The 20,358-nt window shown below is 39.7% G+C and overlaps 1 protein-coding gene across 23 annotated transcripts in view; it reads right to left on the reverse strand.

Moving 5' to 3' along the window:
- Window positions 1-8,271: 8,271 nt before the first annotated feature.
- The window catches only part of LOC129732202 (probable serine/threonine-protein kinase yakA), a 320,944-nt gene continuing 308,857 nt past the window's right edge, over window positions 8,272-20,358 (reverse strand). For 16 of the 23 annotated variants that reach the window (XM_055692831.1, XM_055692827.1, XM_055692828.1 and 13 more), the window contains 11 exons: window positions 20,079-20,264; window positions 19,613-19,696; window positions 18,814-19,549; window positions 18,249-18,752; window positions 18,005-18,190; window positions 17,674-17,933; window positions 17,359-17,617; window positions 16,829-16,963; window positions 15,759-16,265; window positions 15,407-15,477; window positions 8,272-10,632 (listed from right to left, as the gene is read on the reverse strand). In XM_055692831.1, coding sequence (XP_055548806.1) covers window positions 10,558-10,632; window positions 15,407-15,477; window positions 15,759-16,265; window positions 16,829-16,963; window positions 17,359-17,617; window positions 17,674-17,933; window positions 18,005-18,190; window positions 18,249-18,752; window positions 18,814-19,549; window positions 19,613-19,696; window positions 20,079-20,264 — 3,003 coding nt within the window. In that variant the 3' untranslated portion in view covers window positions 8,272-10,557. The remainder of the gene's footprint in view (window positions 10,633-15,406; window positions 15,478-15,758; window positions 16,266-16,828; window positions 16,964-17,358; window positions 17,618-17,673; window positions 17,934-18,004; window positions 18,191-18,248; window positions 18,753-18,813; window positions 19,550-19,612; window positions 19,697-20,078; window positions 20,265-20,358) is intronic. The other 7 variants (XM_055692835.1, XM_055692836.1, XM_055692837.1 and 4 more) reach the window with 7 other exon arrangements.

Below are 20,358 nucleotides of genomic sequence, written 5' to 3' on the forward strand. Positions count from 1 at the left end.
ATTCTCAATTTATCTGAAAAATAACTGACAATGACTTTGAAACCAGAATATCTGTGGATTGTTTGTTATAGGCCAATGTATTTTTTTTTGAAGATTTCCATTTTTGAACTAAATATTGTATCTACGTAGACATTATCTTCAAAATCCCCCCCGTCCGTGGACAAGCGTGAACAATTTTGACGAAGGTATGTATGTGTCACTATGCCATTGAATAAAATCACCATGCGCGTCCATTGCATGATTTATGGAGACGCAACACAACGCAACGGTAAATACAACAAGAAAAATCGAAAATTCTGCACCAAACAAAAAACTACGGGTCTATTTAGGCCATGTCAAAGAAATAGAGTGTGAATGTGGGGCCCAAAACAATCAATGTTGAAAAAGTCAAGGTGCTCAACCCCAACTTGACAGATAATGTTATTTATAGTGTTTTCGTAGAACATTTCGACTTTCTAAAAAAATGTTTACAGGTTGCCCACACGTGATTAGTGAAATTAACCTTTTCAAGCTAAAAAAAAATACCTTTTCAAGTTAAAAAAAACACCTTGTAGCACTTTTTGCCATTTTGTTCGATTCCCAAATTTTCCCGTATATTTGTTTAAAATTATCGTAGGGTTATTTTTGAATGTTTTCCATGGTATGGTTCAGCACAGGGTGAGAAAATGTACTGGTACACTACAGCATTCATACGACAGTAGCAAGATTTTTGTGATTACCACTGTGGAATGCAATACTACGCGACAGTAGCCACTCCCGAAGTTTTATACGTTCTACTTTTATTTCTTGATTTTTGTCACGAATTCAGCATGACCAACAATTCTCTCGCTCACTTCTCTTTATATTGTTGTCATTGTATAGACAATCTTTGGCTCATGTGTTATTGACTGTAACTGTTTGTGATATTTATTGCATTCACACTGGGGTCGCTTTTTACGCGGTTGGTTATACCACATTTAAAAGATTAGATAAGATATACTTTTACTAAACTTATTTGATACCGCGTACAAATAATCTTCCGGATCGAGTAAAAATAATCCGCGTTATTGTAAAAATATCCCGTTTAAAAAAACGCATAAAAACCACCCGCGTAAAAAGCGACTCCAGTGTATTACGAATTGAAGTGAAATCAATGTACTTAGCATCGATTTTTATTTGAATCCGAGAACGTTAATCGAATTTGTAAGATCCATGCTCTTATTGTCCTGCTTTTGCTTAAATATGCTAATTTTGAATGAAACTTTCGCTACAGCGAACTCTTTTCGGAGGTAAAGGTTTAGAATTTAACCCATTGCCCGTCGATGATGCCAAACTAGCGACACAGTTATTGGTATTCAAATCTTCTAGTGCACACTATTGACTATATTTTCCATTTTTTTACTGCGGTAAACTGTCGCGTTAATGTTAATAATTGTCATTCGCACAATGCTACAGTCGAGCTGTCGAAGCGGCCGGAGATCGGCACAAAAGAGAATCGTTACCATCCGTGTTTAATTCTAGTCACACGATTCTCTCAAATAGAGAAGCGTACAGTTGAACGCTGCTGTCGCAGTTTGCGAGAGAGGCAGCAGTACATTTCGATACGGTGTCACGCGAAAATGTCAACTGTTCTACACAATGAGTTCAGTATCGCATTCGGTTCCATTCGATCGCAGGGTTCCTATACGAATGAAATACAAACTTCAGCATAACTCGAACTGGAACCTAATTTGATATGTGGCTGTTTTTGGGAACGGGATTTGTTTCTATGATGATATGACAATTCTCCCTACTCTGGAAGAGAGAGAGGTCTATACAAATTACTGTGTAACACAAGAGCTAATCAAGCAAACTAAACCAAATTTGGCATGTTGTGGTTTACGGGAGCAAGAAATATTTCTATGGTCGTTCGACACCCCTCCTTCTTTTGAAATGGAGGGTTCGCTCTTTCATATAATTGAAGCACAAATAAAGCAAACGGAACCAAATTTGGATAGTGAGGATTTTAGAGTACAAGATACGTTTCAATGATGGTTTGACACCCCTTCCGACTTCCACAAATGACACACATATTTCAACCGGTTGTTTTCACAGAAGCAAATGATCGAGATCATGCACAGAGGCCAAAAACCGACCCTTGAAACAGACCAAAATGGCCGAATTAGGTATTTTCGGAACCTGAATGATAGAGGTCAGATCAGGCTTTCGAATACATCAACTCTTTTATCATTTTCGCCTGATGAAATAATATGCCAGAGCGATCAAGTTAGCTGATGAAAACATCGCAATCGTTCGTTGGGGAAAACTGTTTGGTGCTCAATGTCCTTCTGTGCTGTTTCGCAGTATTAATACTAGGTTCGCTATTATATATATGCTCTTTTTGAACGGAAATAGGAAGAATCGATCAGAGTAACATCTGATAACAATTTGTGCCGATCGGCTGGATAGGCTCTGCTCACAAGTGTGTAGTGTCATTTTTTGCGCTGACAGCTACTGTGCTAACCACGATGCAATGTAATCTGGTTTTGTAATTTCGCGTTGATGGCGTTTCTGATACATAGTTGTTTAGTTTTGCCAAGCGAACAAGAAAGAAGGAAATATGCTCATCACGCACATTTTGATAACTACATATGTAAGTTCGCGTAGATGCGAACAGTCTTCAAAATCTCTTTTAACACCGTCAACGCGAAATGCTATAATATCAATCTTTACTAGTAGCCAAGCTATGCCAGCTGCACTGTTTAGGCAAAGCAAACGAGGTCCTACAACACCCAAGAGCAATTTCATTCTGTAAAGGATTCGTTCGGAATCACAATTAAATTTTAAATTCTTACTCCGTCGAGAAATGAGCAGCTAAAATCTGTGCTCACTCAATTGGGGATGTGTAATTTATCGTTTTTTCTATGCACCATGAATCACAGTGCTCTTTTTTGCATTGCGTTCATAAAAGTTCGTGGTTGTGAAAATAGCTACCTTTGATTAGTTTTTTCTGAAAAGCTGTATCAAATTAGGCAAAACTATGAGTTGCATGCATATTCAACACGTGTTTACTGCCTACTAGTATCAAGAGCAATATTTTACATCTACACATTTCAACGAAGAGGAGTATTCAGAAGCCTGGGTCAGATACAGCTTGAAATGACCGAATACTATCCAGTATCTGTACTTCCGGAATTAAAAATATACCTAACAACAACAATAATATCGCACGCTAGCCTGTGGGGCTAATAGCGATCTCGATCAACTACATTAGAAAAGAGAATCCGTTATCGATATTGTTTTTTGGCGCATTTTGCATATTGTAGGAAAAGTACGACGATACACCGTGCCCCGGTGCTGAATCGAAAAAAATTCCAGCCCATAAAGATCCTCGATCTGATCGGAAATCGAACCCGATATCACAACCGTGTGGGAGTCGACCGACATCGCTAACCACAGACGTGGTTCTGTTCGTGGTTCTGGGACCCTAGAAATATACCTAGAGGCCAGAAATTCGAGTTTCGAACTAATGATTTCAGATCACTCTCGAATGCAACAATGCGTTTGATGTAACAAACAGTCTTTTGTAGTTCTACGTTAATCTTCACACGATTTATACCTATGAAATATGAGATTTGTTTGTTTTTGAAATGGAGAATCGACCATAAAACCTATCTTTAGATAGTCTCTAAAGGTGGCATTACTCCTTTGAATATACAATTCAATTGTCAAGGATATGTGATTATTAGAGCTAGGTATTTGATTTTACTTTGTCTGTTGAGTTTGAACGTACTCGATATTTGATTCGTCATGCATTTGCAGGTTATGACGAAGTTTGCCGGGTCAGCAAGTCACATATAGAAATGCCAAAATCTCAGCCCCCCGATATGTTATCAAGGATCTTTTTTCATGTAAATTTTCGTTATAAAGTCCGTTTTTCAGTAAAAATTTCAGTTCTTGATCGAAAAATTTTCGAATTGTTTAGGCTGTTAATGATCAAAGCATACTGCACCTCTTGAAAACTTCGGAATTGAAATGCTTGTCAGGAGCTTCAAATCTGATTTTTATGATGAAAATTCAGTTATTAAATATTAACTGCTATTGAAGGAAAAAAATACTTAAAGTAGAACATGCAGGTATATAAATACTAGAGATGCACCGAATATTCGGGCCGAATATCAGCAAAAATTGGATTTTGTCGAATATTCGGCTCGCCGAATAGTAAGTTTATTATTCGGCCGAATATGCCGAATAGTGGCCAATGATTATCAGAAAATAATATAAAAGTATAGTGCAAAGTTTTATGAACGGGGGTAAACGAAAACTGAAGATGTAACTTGGGCTTAGAAAGGAATATATCTCATTAAACGGAACACGAACCGCAATCTCCACACATCTCTTTCTTGTCTTGTCTGGATGAGGTATATTTTATCTGAGCCAAAGTCACATGTTCAGTTCTCGTTCATTTCTCGCATTTTATTTATTTTATTTTTTCAAAAACACTCAAATTGTAGTTGTAACACAAACTTTTAAATTGTGTTAACCATAATCCTCAAAAACATTATTTTTAAACGACAACTCAAAAAAGAACAAAACTAGGTGCGCCACGGATTAGCGTGCCTTATTCCATAGGCGCATAATTAATTATTTCTTGTGCAATAGTTCGGACAATTTTCAATCGTTTTCGTACATGAACAATTGGAAAGCGAAAGAAACAATTTAAGCTTCAAACAATGACCATTTGGTTATTATGTTATCATACGATCAACGTTGTGTTCAGCCGAATATACGGCCGAATATTCGTCTCACCGAATAATGGCAAAAAGGCCGAATAGTGCTATTCGGTGCATCTCTAATAAATACGTCACTTCTCAAGTAAAGGTTGCTGAGTTCATTATAAAAGTTGATTGTTTTTGTTTTTTTTTATGTTCTTAAAAAAATCAGCCATTTTTGATGAGGTAAACTATAACTTCAGAAAGTGATTTTGGTTCATTCAGAGGTCGGAATTCACGGAAATCCGGAAGACCTAAAAAACGCCGTGAACGTGAGAGTTGAAGCTTGTTATAAAAAAAAATGGTAAGCAAATCTGTGATTCTTGCAGTCACCTGCGTGAGAAAAGTACTCATCCGAAGTGACAATTCTGTACCACTACAAAGCCAACCCAAGAAATTCCCATCAATAGATGTTCGATAAGATGCTCGAAATAGACCAATATTGCTTTTATGCGGGTTATTAATCCTCTAATTTACATCGGTGCTTATTACGGGAGTCACTTCACGGTGAAAGCAGAGTGAAGTGAATAAATACCTATTACGGGACTCACGTAGGTGAGAAAAACGTCGCAAAGTGACATCTGCCGCGGAATCTGGGTTATTATGAGTGTCATATCAGTGAAGTGAGAATGGAAAAAGCGACGATTCGCGTGGAATTATTTCACGACCATTTTGAACGGTGAAATGATTCCACGAAGATGCCATAAGTCTTAAAGTTGATTGATTTGTGATCTAATGGTAAATATTGGATTTACTCTTCAGTAACGAAACGAATCAGAATTTAATCCGTGCCTTAACGCGGTGAAATTTTCATTTTTTTGCCCGATGAAAAACATGCAAACTAGTTCAGGAAATGTTCGGTACCGAAAAAAACATTTTTTTTGATGCCGAATGTCTTAGAAATACAGAACACGTCAAGATCTGGTGTTATCTAAAATAAACGAAAAAAATGACTTTCTGGAACTTAGAGATTTTTGAGCTGGGAAACAATCTCATTTCACTTGTCCTATTCTCAATTTCACTTCACTGTCAATCTCACTCCACGGAGGTGATTTTTGTCACCTCACTTGAGGTGGAATCGGGAATAGGTCTAAAAAAGTGAAGTGAGCGTGAGAGTGAAATATATTTCACCGTGAAGTGACTCCCGTAATATGCACCATCATAATACACAGACTCTCCAACTATTGAAAGTATGAGTGAGAAAACTCACTAATACATGCGCTTTACTGATGAGAATCAGATGATTTGATCAGTTTTTTTTATTTTGATTCGATTTTTGACTGAATTTCATTTTTCTACTGTTGAATTTTGTTTTGTTACTCATGCATAACATATTTTTCGAAACTGATTCTTAGTTGATTACGGGGTTGAAAGCAAACCACTTGATTTTATACGGCAAGATTGTATTATTGCCAAGAACTCTATAGGAGATCGTAATTGATATTTCAAAATCTGAATCAACCATTCTAAAGAAACAAAAAGGTTCAGTTTATTCATAAACTGATACTGCACAAAACAAATAACATTTTAAAATTGATTGTTTGATGCTTTCAAATTATCGTTTTACTACGTACCTACCTCGCTTTCAATCTCCATGTATTCTGCAAGTGATTCTCGACCAAAGACACTGGTGCTTATTATGGGAGTCACTTCACGGTGAAATCAGAGTGAAGTGAACAAAATCCTATTACGGAACTCACGTAAGTGAGAAAAACGTCGCGAAGTGACATCTGCCGTGGAATTTGGGTTATTATGAGTGTCATATCAGTGAAGTGAGAACGGAAAAAGCGACGTTTCGCGTGGAATTATTTCACGACCATTTTGAACGGTGAAATGATTCCACGAAGCTGCCATAAGTCTTAAAGTTGATTGATTTGTGATCTTATGGTAAATATTGGATTTATTCTTCAGTAACGAAGCGAATCAGAGTTTGATCCGTGCCTTAAAGCGGTCAGTTTTTCATTTTTTTGTCCGATGAAAAAAATGCAAACTAGTTCAGGAAATTTTCGATACCGAAAAAAAACATTTTTTTTGATGCCGAATGTCTTAGAAATGCAGAACATGTCAAGATCTGGTGTTATCTAAAAAAACGGGAAAAACGACTTTCTGGGACTGACATTTTTGAGCTGGGAAACAATCTCATTTCACTTGTCCTATTCTCAATTTCACTTCACTGTCAATCTCACTCCACGGAGGTGATTTTTATCACCTCACTTGAGGTGGAATCGGGAATAGGTCTAAAAAAGTGAAGTGAGCGTGAGAGTGAAATATATTTCACCGTGAAGTGACTCCCGTAATAAGCACCACTAACAAATATGATATTTACTGATCAAAGGTTGAAACATCTGTAAACAGACACTCTTTTAGTGATGAAAAACTGAATTGAGACTGGCCTACTTATACAAACACGGTAGGCTCCAGATTTTTGCATATAGAATTTGACAGTACGAATGGGCTCGATATACCGTGTTGCTAGATAGTTACTTTTTCACGCGATCTCTTGGTGAATGATTGGAAACTGATTCTAGTGTTTATTCTAATTAAGGTCTTAGAGGTTGCGGCAAAAAATACGATTTATAGCCCTTGGTTGAAAAATTTCAATGAAGTCCAAAACAGGAGTACAGTGATTCCGGTCAGTTTTTATCGATTGGAGAACCAAGAAGAAAAGAAAAGTATGGTAGTAGTAATATTTTTCTTCTTCATACTAATTTAAGGATGTTTTTTATCGAGACTTCCTGGGCTAATACGAAGATTTAACCAAGGAAACCCATGAAACCATAAATATTGGCCTGATGGGGTAATAACGGCTGAAGATAGTACTGTGCTTATGTGCTGAAGCTTACGAGTGAAGATAAGGGAAAGCATAGAAAACTGATATCTGAAATAAAATTGGGAGGAAATACTTGTATAATTATAATTAAAATTCTAGAATTTAAAACATCATTTAAGGGGATCTTAAAGAAAAAAAAAGTGCATACGATCATGCAAATAAAGTATCCTGTTTTTACTATTCTTCCCAGAAAAGTTGTCTTATAAGTAAGGGGCCATCCACATACCACGTGGACAGTTTTGCGGGTGGGGGAGGGGGTATGTGTAATGTCCACGGTCCATACAAAATTTTTAGAATTTATATGCGCAGTTGTCAACGGGAGGAGGGTGGGGGGTTAAAATCTGTCCACGTGGATGGCCCCTAAGACACGATCGTTATCCAGGTTCCGCACTGGTTCCACACAATATTAAGTGTTACAGTACAGTTTAACCGCCACGTAAGAGGCCATCCACATACCACGTGGAGATTTTCAACGATTTGACCCCCCCCGTGAACGACTGCCCATATGAATTCTAAAAATTTTGTATGGGCCGTGGACATTACCCAGACCCCCCCCCCCAAAGCTGGCCACGTGGTATGCGGATGGCCCCTAACGTAAAGTATCATAAAAAAGTTAACGTTAAAATAAAGTACCGGCCTTTCTTTTAACCAAACTCAACTAAACCCGTAACAGAAAAAAATAAAACAAACGGTTAGATATTTTTATCATCATTATCATAACAAAAATATATTTCGCCATCTTTTTTTGCATAAAACACAAAATAAAACTAACCTCAACATGTAAATGTATAATAGCAATAATAATAAAAATTAAATTATCATATATCGTGTACGCATAAGATTAATAATAAAATCAAAAGTGAAGAAGAGGGGAGGGAAGCTTCCAACCTATCATTAATAAGTGAATTAAAGTAAACCATGTGTGTATGTGTTTGTGTGTATGTATGTTTTCTCTATGTTTTTTTCTTTTTTGTTTTGCTGGTTTTGTTTGTTGTGAGTGGCGTTCAGCTTATCGGCAACCAACAACACTTTCGCTTCCACTTCATTCCACTTTGTGTAGTATGCAAATCAAATTAGTAACTCGCGCGCAGATAGCGTCGTACCATCGTATCATACAGTCTGTATCCTTTTCCTTTTTCACTTGCTTGCCGTTCAACAGGTCGCTATCAGCGAACTAAATCTGACTTCCGCTAGTAGCATCAAAACTAACTTTACAATTTATACATATACAAAATATACAAACTCTTAACGGCGACGAAAAGCCTGATTGTGAGTAAGATGGTATGATACCGAAAGATAATTGTAATTTAGAAAATAAATAACCGAAAATGTGCAGTTTTTTTTTTTTTTTTTTTGATTGAGAGCCGTCGGTTCCCTACTTTTTTCCGAAAAACCAAAACGGTTTGTTTAGTACAAGCATCAGGAAAGGGGCTTTTCTGTCGGTGAGTGTAAAACATTATCGTTCCGACAAATAGTATTTGCTTGGGAATTAGAGGTACCTACGTAGTTTCACGTTTCTTCTAAACCTAGCCTATGCTCATTGATTTACTTTGAATTCGCTCCTCCGGTGCGGACCGAGTCCGGTTGTTACATACATGCCTAAGGTTGTTGTGTGCTTCTTCACTTCTGCACCACTTTCTTCGCTGCGGAGTGTGCTGATGCCGTTGCAACCGTTTATTTTCCGGTGCCCGACAGCAGATAACTTTGTGAGGTCGCGATCTTCCAAAATAAACAGAAAATAATTATCACAGCACACGTTTTCCTCGATCGGTATCTGCTTTTGTTTTTCCCTGATGCACACTCTACTTGACGATACGCGGCGGTGCTGAAACTTTGTCAATGATCCAGGAGGAACACTTGAGTTTGCTTAGGAGCGGCGGGAAGCGGGAACCACCGGCAATTTTAGGTGCTCTCACGTTTTTTTTCTGTGTGTTTTTATAACCAGGAGCTAAACGTCGATCAGTGAAGAAAAATCATATGCAATTTAAGCTTTTATTCAACACGTTCTCCTCTACTAAACAAGTCTAGTTTAACAATTTGCTTGCAAAGCTTGTCACATTATTTCTTTTGTTCGCACCCTTCTAATTACCGTCGAATTTGTATAATGTTCTTTTTTTTTCATATAAATGCGAAACCTTTGATTCGTATAAGTTCCTTTTTACTCTTAACTTTTCGATTTTGTGTTACTGTTTTTTTTTCTTTCTCTTTTTCGTTAGGGTCGCATATCGACCGCCTTTTGGTTTGAGGCTGTTCTTAGCTGCAATGTTTTTTTTTTTTCGAGAATATATCCAATATCTTTTTGTCTTCGATAGCCCCAATCGATTTTGCGGAAGGTTTTCCTTCCAGCAAACTAAATTTTGATTCGTCACTTGTTGGTATTCTTAACTTGTCGTGTTTTGTTTTCTTTTTCTCTTGATTTTTGGTTAATTTAGATACAATTTCTATTATGATTAACATGTTTGTTTTCTTTTTCTTGTTATTAGTTTGAACTAATGTTAGAGGTATTTCTATTTTCCTTACTTTGTTTTGTTGTTTAATTTAGTATTTCTTTTACTTAGTTAGCTAATGCCTTAGATCAACTTTATTCTGTATATATAGATATACTTTAATTTATATACTTAGTTTACACTTTACAATAACTAATATTTACAGACGCTACAACTTTCTTCTTCTTCTAGTTATTAGTTTCATATACTTCAGTTTTATATCATTTTGTTATTTTGTTGCTTCTGGTTTTGTCCCACTATATAACATCACATCTCATATCATTTCTTGTTGCTCCTCTCTCGTAGTATCAGTGACTAACATGTTTTTTTGTATTTTTCTTTTAATTTTATAAATGCCAAATAAAATGGATACAAAACGCTCTGGGCTGGCGTTGATTTCCAAATAACCGAACCATTGAAGGTAAATTTTTTTTGTTATTAAAATAAAACAAAACGGAAAACAAAACAACTGAACTACACTTACAAAACAAAGCTAAACAAATTTATCACTTTAATCCGACAGAAGTTTTTGCAGAAGGAGGGATGAATTTTTCGGGTCACCGACTCGTATTACCTCCGAAGAACTCTGAAATTGAAATGGGAAGACATAAAAAACATGAGATTTTCTCAATTTTGAGCGATGCTGAGGGGCACCGTGGACGGCACACCTACACGTTGAGTTGTGATTGGAATGAAACTATCTAAGCATCTTGTCGAAAGCACTCATTTTTAGCAGATGAAAGACGTCCGTCGTCCACGGTGCGATGTTTGCTAATAGGACACAAATGAACGATTTTCGGATGAAGGATTCTACAACAAATGTTGACAGTACGACAGAAAGCATACGTGAAAAGCAGGCGACGATTTGCGCGAGGGGGTGCGTGTTTGTTACAAATGTGACAGATGGCATTGCGAGGGATGTCATGATTTGCGAAAAGGTACGAGAAACATAATAGGTTAAACACCGAGTGAAGTGCTACACATACTCAAGCCATTTACAGAATAATGTTAGAGGAATTATACAGCTGGTATTGGCCTGATATGTGACTAAATAAATACTAATCCGTTTCAAGACAAAAAACATCAACTACTCTGTAGCATTAATTTAAAGTGTTTGAAAATGACATGTTTGAAATCTGCTTGTAAAACTCTATATAAATTGAAATCGAGTAGCACTTTGTACTTCGTGTGTAGCCCAGCACACAGTGGGTGTGCACTTTTTAATATCCTACTGTGCTTGTATTTTTTTTTTTTGCCGCGGGTAAAAGACCTTTGAAAACTGTGAATGACGATCTAAGAGACGAACCTAAAAGTAACATGAAAACAATTGGTATAAAAGGCTACCTTAGAAAGTAAATAACACAATTAAGACCTATTCTTTGTTTTTGTATCATTTGTCTTTAGAACATATTTAAATTTGTGAAAAATACAAAATTGAATCAAACTGTAATATTTGTGATATTTAATATATCTCACACACACAGAAACTCGGTAATAGTTAGGTATGGTCTTCTGGACGTTTTAGTTTTGTTGGGATTTGAACCACTGCCGCCATAATTACGGTCTATTGTGGTATACCCATGTGCCGGTTCGGGATGGCACATTAACATAATATATAACGTCCATGGTCTGATTGTGTGAGTTGGCCCAATCTGGTATGATTTTTACTATGGCTTCCCTATTAGGGTTTTTCAACCATATTTCAAAGGGCTTCTTTCAGTCTATAAATAACGCTTGCACAGCAGTGTGTGTAGTTAGGGATGAGCAATAGAATAAGTCGACAGCGGCATGTGATACGATATAGATTGTGGAACAGTACCACCGTCCCCCGTAGTTTAATTGGTCAAAACACCATGCCGGAGACAGGGAGATTGCGGGTTCAAGTCCCGTCGGGATGCGGTATATTTTTCCAAATCTGTATCATATTTCCAGTTCGCTTATTTTTCGTTCTTCCTCTACTCACATACTGTCTGCTTAATGAACGAGCTCAAAGGGCAGTTGCATGTTCAGAGGTGTCAGTTTCACAGTCACAGACGCGACATATATCTGTTTGAAATCACTGTAGCTTTTTTTAATGGATATTTTGCTGGACTGTGCCCCGTGACGCCTTACTATCAGAAAAGATACATATTTCTGTATGTCTGTAGTTTCTTTTCAGATAGATTGCAGCGCATTCTAAATTTAGATCCACTTAATAATCGGTGGCAGCTTTCTTTTTACTGTGGTGCCTCTGGCGGCGGTTACGAGAAACCAATGACAGCGCAGTGACGAGAAAGGTTTGTTTACAAGTTTTTTACGATGAAACGTGAAAGACATGAGAAAATTCTGCACACTCTTGTTGAAAATCCGACGTGGTCAGGTGCAAAAACTACGAAGTGCCTCAAATTCCCCAAATCCGTAAACAGCGTGTTAAAACGATCCAATGAGACTTTAACGCTGGATCGTGCTTATCACAGCAACCGCTGAAGTGAAACGATTGAAAGTCTGCAGAGCAGTTCGGACGAACCCTGGGATCAACATGCGCGATTTGGCAAAGAAGTTCTCGGCACCGCAGAAAGTCTTGATCAAATTCGACGGCTGCATTTTAAAAGACGATGAGTCATATGCAAAAATGGAATTCGCGCAGCTCCCAGGACCAAAATTCTATATGTCCAAGCGCAAGGGTGAGGGCTTGGCAACAGCCAAGCGGTTTAAATTCGTGTTTGCTGACAAGTTCGTTCGGAAGCAGGGAATCTGCAGCTGTGGCAAAAAAAACAAGCTTTTCATCACCGGATCGGATCAACATCGGTACAAGATACAAGGAACAGTGCCTCCAGAAGCGAGTTTTGCCGATCATCCAATCACATGACGGTCCGATGAAGTTCTAGCCTGACTTGGCCAGCTACCACTACAGTACAAGGAAAATAAAACATCAATATCAATCATCGAAAAAGCCATCAACTTGCCAAATTGCCCAGATTTTCGTCCAACTGAAAAAATTTGGGCGGTAATCAGGAGCAAGTTGAAGAAAAGTAGCAGAACGATGAAAAAACCAGCTGATTTACATAAAGGATGGAAGAAAATGGCGGAGTTCCAGAAGATGATGAGCGGTATAAAACGAAAAGTCTTTCTTTCCGACATCACACCTTAGTTTTAGTTTCCGCAGAATGTACCCCGATGCAGTGCGGTAAGATTTAGTCCTACGTCAATAAAAAGGTAATTCATAGAAGGACATTCATAGAAGTTGAAAATTTATTTTTTTGCTTTGAAAATATATTGCAAGCTGAAAAATATAGTCCAAATTCAGGAACTGATATCGGTTCTAGAATCTAAACCTTTTTTATTCGTCCAATGAAAATTACTTCAAACTTCAGACTTGAAGATGTGTCATTCTCTGTGAAAATTCAAGAAGAAATTTCGAAACTCGCCTAAAAGCAAACCTTGAACAGGTAAACACAGGTTTTGTCTGAGAGCTCGGAATGAAAAATATAAATGATCATAGCTTTTCAACAATTTTTGTGAATTTTGGTACCTCTAGTAAAGATAAGTAAGATGGTCTTGCGGAGAGTGTTTCTTCACTATTTTTACATGAAGATAAGCACCGCAGCATTATTGTGTAACCTAATGACAGTTTATCGCAGGAACAAGTAGGTGATTTCATTTGTTTAAGTTCCGCAGTAAATAAGCTAGTTGTGAAATGTACTTGCAGTGTGCAGACCACATAACAGTTTTACAAGTGTCAAACACTTCAGCATTGGTGCTTTATATACCTCGAAAAGCCTCAAGAACTCCGGGAACGTAAAAATGCTACACAATGAACACTGCATATCAACTTATCAGAACAAATGATAACAAAAATTAGGTTTTGTTTTGTTAAAACCATATTTAACTTTAGTGACACTAATTTTTGGATTATTCTTCCTGTATGAACTCATCAGTGCCTTAGATTATCAATGTTTATTCACGTGCAGATGAATAGAATTTTTCTCAGTGTCAGCACATTCATTCACTGATGCAACTCAGTAACCATTGCTCATTGCGACAATGCATGAATTTCATTTACCATATTCAATGACAGAACAGTGGAATGAACATCAGAGGCCTCGTGAATGATATTCAAAGAAGAATCGGTAATTATCAATCCAAGTATTGAAAGTCTGTTCAGGCGCAGTACACTGCACGGTACAGTATAAATTGTCGAATGAGGTTATTTTGATTTTCACTATTCTGAAATGATTTTCCTTTTTGAAGATCAAAATATCAACAAGAGTGTTAAGGTTTATCCGGTCGGTGTTCATCGGTTGTTTGGTATGATGAAATATCAACGTTCGCATGGGTAGTATGATTTTCAATATAAAAAAAAGGCTGAAAATCGCTGCTCTCGAATATAATGACAGTAAATATTCTCAGCACTGCTCATTACTACAACTCGAAACAATGATCTTTTGTGATATCGCCCGGGTGCTTGCTGTATTCAGCACTTCTACTTTGAGCAATATCACTATTGAGAGTAAGTGACATGCTTATTATAATTCGGGCTTGTGTATGCTTTTGCACCCTTCCTATCTACGTTTACTATTCGAGTCTCGCTGCCTCCGGCCAATTATATCGCTAATTAAAATTCTCTGAAGAGGTTTCAACTGAATGTCATCTACTGATTAGTTTCATTGTAAGAATGACTAATTTTTGTCAAGAGATTTGTCGAGGTTTTGTAGAATTCAACGTGAAGGAAAGGTTAGTGGGGAGCCTGAGAATAAACTCATGCTTGAGTCGAATGGCTTGATTCTACTAAAATTCGAAACCACGATCATCCGCTAGTCAAAGCGGACTCTATAACCTTGCGACTACGAAGCTATCTGAATTTCAAGGAACACTGTAATTATTTATTTTCTTGCTGAGAAATGTATCATATAATATGTGAATTTGATGTTGGTTTTTAATTGGACTTCATAGCACTGACTGTATGAGAAAACTTGAGACTAGAGGTTGCAATCAAAAATTTTTTTTAAACATTTCACAAAAAAAAAACAAGAAGTGTAAAATCATTGCTCATGGTGATCGTGTAACGAACAGGAGCAAAAATCTCCCGAACCTAATTTGAAAATCGGAGAAAATGTTCAGAGAGTTTGTTTATCACAACAAATATATATCTAGGAAAGAAGATTGGAAACGATTTGTGATAATGCATCTTCAGCGTGATTCTAGATTTGAACTACCGTCTGTTTCTGTTCTTGCTCCGCATACAAGACTAAAAGTGTGTGGGGGATCGTAACGAACCAAACCGAAAACTAAAGAATAACGACTTCAAGCGAACTTTGTGATTTTTTCTAGATTTAATGGTTTAGGACTATAATAGTGTCATGAAAGAGCCAATTTCTTACCCTCTTGATAGGGTTATCGTTTTCGTCGGCTATCGATGGCCATTCGCTAGAAGCTAGTTGTAATTTACTACCTAACACCGATGCGCCGATTGGTTAGAAATATTTAAAACAAAGACACATTTTTCCGGCATCACCAAGGACACCGTCATTGTACGTAGAGGGTAAAGAAGAGAGAAAGAAAAAAAGAGAGAGAGAAAACACCAGATTAGGATGACCGGTTAGATGGGTGCGCAGCGGGAAAACGGCAGCGGATTTAGTCCAACCGCGTTCGGATAAACAACTGTAGTTAGTAGGAGTGGGTGGTGCAAAACAATACAATCATATGTGGGTTTGCAGACGAACAAACACTAACCTTTCGGCGCGAGGTGAAAATTGAATAGCATTGACGGATCCATGTCGCCTGGTGTGTTGAGTAACGATGACGTACCTGGTAACTGTGATGTCTGCATACCATCTCCGTTTCCGGAGTTGTTTCCATTTCCTCCTCCTGCCGTACTACTTCCACTTCCTGTAACTCCTACTACTCCTCCTCCACCACCACCACTACTAACTAGATTCCCTGTGATGCCCCCCATGCCGGGACTAAGCACGGAACCGCTATTGCTACCTGGTCCCATTACGCTTGGTCCGCCGCCGGGGGTGCTTCCGCCACCAGCGGCACCTCCTGCCACACTTCCAGGTCCCTGTAAGCCCCCGTTACCTCCTCCCATGGGCGACATGCCGATCGGACTTTGCGGTGTTCGTAGGCCGCCCGTTCCACCAACACCGCCACTAGCCGCGTTCTGCGCGCGAACACTGACGACCGCTCGTAACTCCTGCCGGACCAGCTCGGACGAATTCAGCCCACCACCGTTGGCACCTGCAACAAGAACAAATGTCGAGGTTTCTCTTCTATCTGTGCACAAATTTCAGTCGTTAAGGTGATCGTTCACACAATTTACAATCGAATTTTTTCGGGTTTTAGTTGTGCTCTGGCGGAAAGGTTATGTACAAGGAAGTTTGTTATGACGAAGCCAAGTAAGGTTAGCGGCTATAAATTTCGACTTTTCCCAGACATAGGATAGAGTATACATTCATAGTGGTGAAATGGCCAAATTGATCTGATTGCTCCCAAAGTTGGTTTCTTGCGTGCGCGCAGCAAGATGTCCTGCATTCCGTCGACCGACCAACGGGTTAGATTGTACGAACACATATACAAACAGATAGTACAGCACATTTACGGATAGAGCATTTCCTCGATAGGTACTGGTTTGGTGGATGATTAGTGATGGTGAAATGATTCGTTCGTAGTGGAATACATGAATGAGACAATGGTTCGATGCGCTTACAAACGTTGAGCAAGACAAACATGTGGGGGGATGAGATGCATTTGTTGTGGATGGATTTGTGCGTGTGTCTCTTTTGGTGGGTGGTGCTGCTTACCAGTTTGGCTGCGATTGAAGAAATCGCCTGGTGAGCCCGCCGTGTGCTGCTGCATTGCGGCATTGCTGAACATCATCCCATAGCCACTAGCATCTGCATTGGGTCCATGTCCGCCATACGAGGGACGTGGCGATCCTGTGTGTGGTGGAAACAGCCGATATTTAAACCTAGTTCGTACGAATCCCTGATTGCGGTAGAACCCGGGGATGTTTGTATGTATGTGTTTGTGTATGGGAGAGGTGGACGAATTTTTTTTTCTAGATCTAGTTAGTGCTAACCACACTCTTTGCTGCGTTCTGCTAGGGAACGATCAGTAAAGAGAGGGAGGAGCTTCACATCCTTTGTTCAAACGAAAAAATTTGGCCAATTTGAGATTAAACTGTATCAACTCTACAGAAAGGAGACACCCTCCATTCAAAATCGTTCTTTTCTACCCTCGTTGGTTACGCGAGTATCATTCCCAGAAGCGTGGATTGGAAGCGTTTGTATTAGGATTGGCAGTTTGTGAGTATGCGTTGTTCGCAACTTACCTGGAAGATGCTGGGTGGCTTGGGGAGGAACACTACCCTGTCTCTGGAGCCTCATTTGCTGGTTGGCAAAAACTGGATTTCCAAAGTTGGGTCCAGACGCTGTGTTAGCCTGCGAGGGACTCGGTGGGCCGGGAAAACCTCCGTCTACCGTGCCACCAAACGAGCCTTGTCGAGGAGTTCCCGGGGAGTTGAGCGATCGCTGTCTCTGGGGAGCCACGAATTGTCGGTTAGCGGCGGCTGGATTGAAACCCGGTACCGTCTGAAACAAATGAATGATAGAATCAAGGAAGAGGTGTACGATTTATTAGAGTTTACCGATAGTTGAGCATTAAGCATAGGATTCTGCTGTTGGATGGAGAGGCGGGCATTGGCGTTCTGCTGCCACTGCTGTTGCTGCTGCTGTAATGTGGCTGCGTTAGGCTGTGGCACCTGTTGAGCACTATTGAAGGGAGGTTGACGCGGTGATAACTGTTGACTGCCGGCACTACTCTGCTGGAAGCTAGCTACCAGTTGCTGTTGCTGTTGCGGCGACATCCGATGACCGGGATTGCTGGTAAATGGGTTACCTTGAAAACCTGTGAATCAATCGCACGAATTTATTATGTGAGCCACGCAGAGTTTCGATTTAAATTGGCGCGAAACCGACCTGCTTGTTGTGGACTAAGTTGTGTTCGTTGGCTCGGACTTAGCTGCTGCTGCATCAACTGACTCGGAGAGAATCCTGGACTTAGCTGAGAGTCTGAAACGCTGTTTGCTCGAGTAAGTGAAACGTTCGGAGCGACGGTGTTGTTGAGCAATGACTCGATGTTTTGCATGCCGGGTGTTAATCCCACTAGAAAAGATATTATTCGTAAATTTGAATCTATTGTTTAACCGATACCCTAACTCACGGTTGATATCCGCGTTAGCTGTGGCATTCACCGGCACTACCATTTGCTGTTGTTTTTGCTGCTGCAGGAGTCTCTGCCGCTGATGCTCTTGAAGTATTCTTTCACGCTGTTGCTGAACTTTTTGGATGGCCAGCGCATTTGCTCCAGGGGCACCGTTTCCCATTTGTCCAGCGCCAGGCCCCGGACCGGAAATTCTCATGCGCGGCGTATATACTGGGGGTGGGGTGAAATTTGAAGGGTTGGAAGTTGTTGGTGTTCCTGGGCCTTGCTGCTGTTGTTGTTGCTGCTGCTGCTGCTGTTGCTGCTGAGACATTGGTGACCCTCCTGGTCCCATTCCATGCATTGGATACGCAGGAGGGCTACCGCTGTACTGTATAGGAGATGATACGTTTTCGATTTGCATCAGGGATTTCTGGATCGCATTGATAGCTAGCTTTTCCTGAATGTCTTGCTGGCTAGATTGGGATGGAGTAGCGGATGTGGATGACTCGATGGAACCTATTCCTACAATAGATAGCAATTATCAGTTTTATGTGTGTTGTCAAAACTATGCGTTATCGCTTACCTAAAAGACTATTGAGTTCGTTATCACCAAAGTTTCCCTCTGGGGCGATATCGATTACGTGGTTAAGTATTTCGTTCAACTCAGGATCCCACTCGGGCGTCGGCTGATTGGAGGTCGATGTAGCTGAAGAGGCAAACGGACCACTGCCGACAGAACCGATGCCTGAGTCCTGAATCGCTGGAGAGTAGTTTTGTTGGCGCTGCTGGGCAGCAACCATTTGCTGCTGAAGCAAGGCCTGTACATGCTGCTGTTGCTGATGGTTGAGGTAGATATCGGATGAAGTAGGTGGCTGTTGTGATTCTGGAGGCATACATGATTTGCGCATCTGCTGCTGCTGCTGCTGCTGCATTCGTAGCTGATGGCTCATCTGTTGTACTTGCTTTAGATTGTTGTTGTTTGTGGTCAGGTTGTTGTTGTTGATGGTTCGATTCGGTGGCGTTGAACTGGTGACTGGAGGCATCTGCCGGGCCACATTGCTGATGGGTATATCGGGGATGATGCGATTCAAGGGCAGGTGACCAGGCAGCAGAGGTGTTGGAGCCTTGGCCGGGTTGGCCAGTAGCGAGGCTAACATTTTGTTCTTCTCGCGCAGTTTGGACGGTTTGTCGTCAGGGCGTTTCGCGGCGGCACCCTCGTCCGGTTCGTTCGAGGGACGCTTGCGGTCGTTGCCCTGCAGGCGAAGCATCTGGATTAGTTCCTCGTTGTTGAGTGGAGCTGGGTGTTCCTTGGGTTCATCCTGTTAGTTGTAATAAATACATAAAATAGTGTTTGTTTTTCTTTCATAAATTATCTCGCATACCTTTACTTTTTGCAATTGCCTCATCAGCTCACTTGGCCGATTCCGCGACTCGGAATCATCATCATCACTTTTTTCATTGAGTAGCTAAAAATCGAAAAATAATATTAATTTGTCAGCCACTCAAATCATGTTTTTTTTTTCAATCCAGTTGTCTACAGTTACTTAATATAATGAATTAGGTACTCAGTCAAAACGGTTTTTTATATCGAAACATATCAATTTAATCAATTGAGCTACTTATAAAATGTGCATATAACATTACAAACAAGAACAAAAAAGTGTTCATTTATACCAACAGTAGCAGCTAAAGGGGGAAAAAGGGGGCGCTTAAAACCAACCAAAGTAAAATGAAAGGAACAATAGAAGTGTTATAAATCGAAAGCACCAAATGAACTAAATATGAGTAAAAGAAAAAGGTGAGCCAAAAAAGGAGAAATAGAGAGATAGATTGGTTTTGCACGCGTACCTGTAACAGCATGTTATTGCTACCGGGTTTGGTCTCGGTGCCGCCCGGACGATTGCCCCCCAAGCCACTACCACCACTACCCTGATGAATTCTAACCGACTGAGGTAAACGGTGCGAGAGGCCCGTTGTAGTAGTACTTAATTTATTTCCATTATTATCCTTATCTTCTTCGGAATTCAGTAAGCCCTATAAATATACAAAATTTCCAGCTCCAGTACTGAGAACATTGGCAGGGGTGTAAAGTAAGCGTTTGGGGCTGGGAGCAAATACTCAACTTCAA

This window comes from Wyeomyia smithii, chromosome 3, assembly GCF_029784165.1.
Source record: "Wyeomyia smithii strain HCP4-BCI-WySm-NY-G18 chromosome 3, ASM2978416v1, whole genome shotgun sequence".
Taxonomy (NCBI): domain Eukaryota; kingdom Metazoa; phylum Arthropoda; class Insecta; order Diptera; family Culicidae; genus Wyeomyia; species Wyeomyia smithii.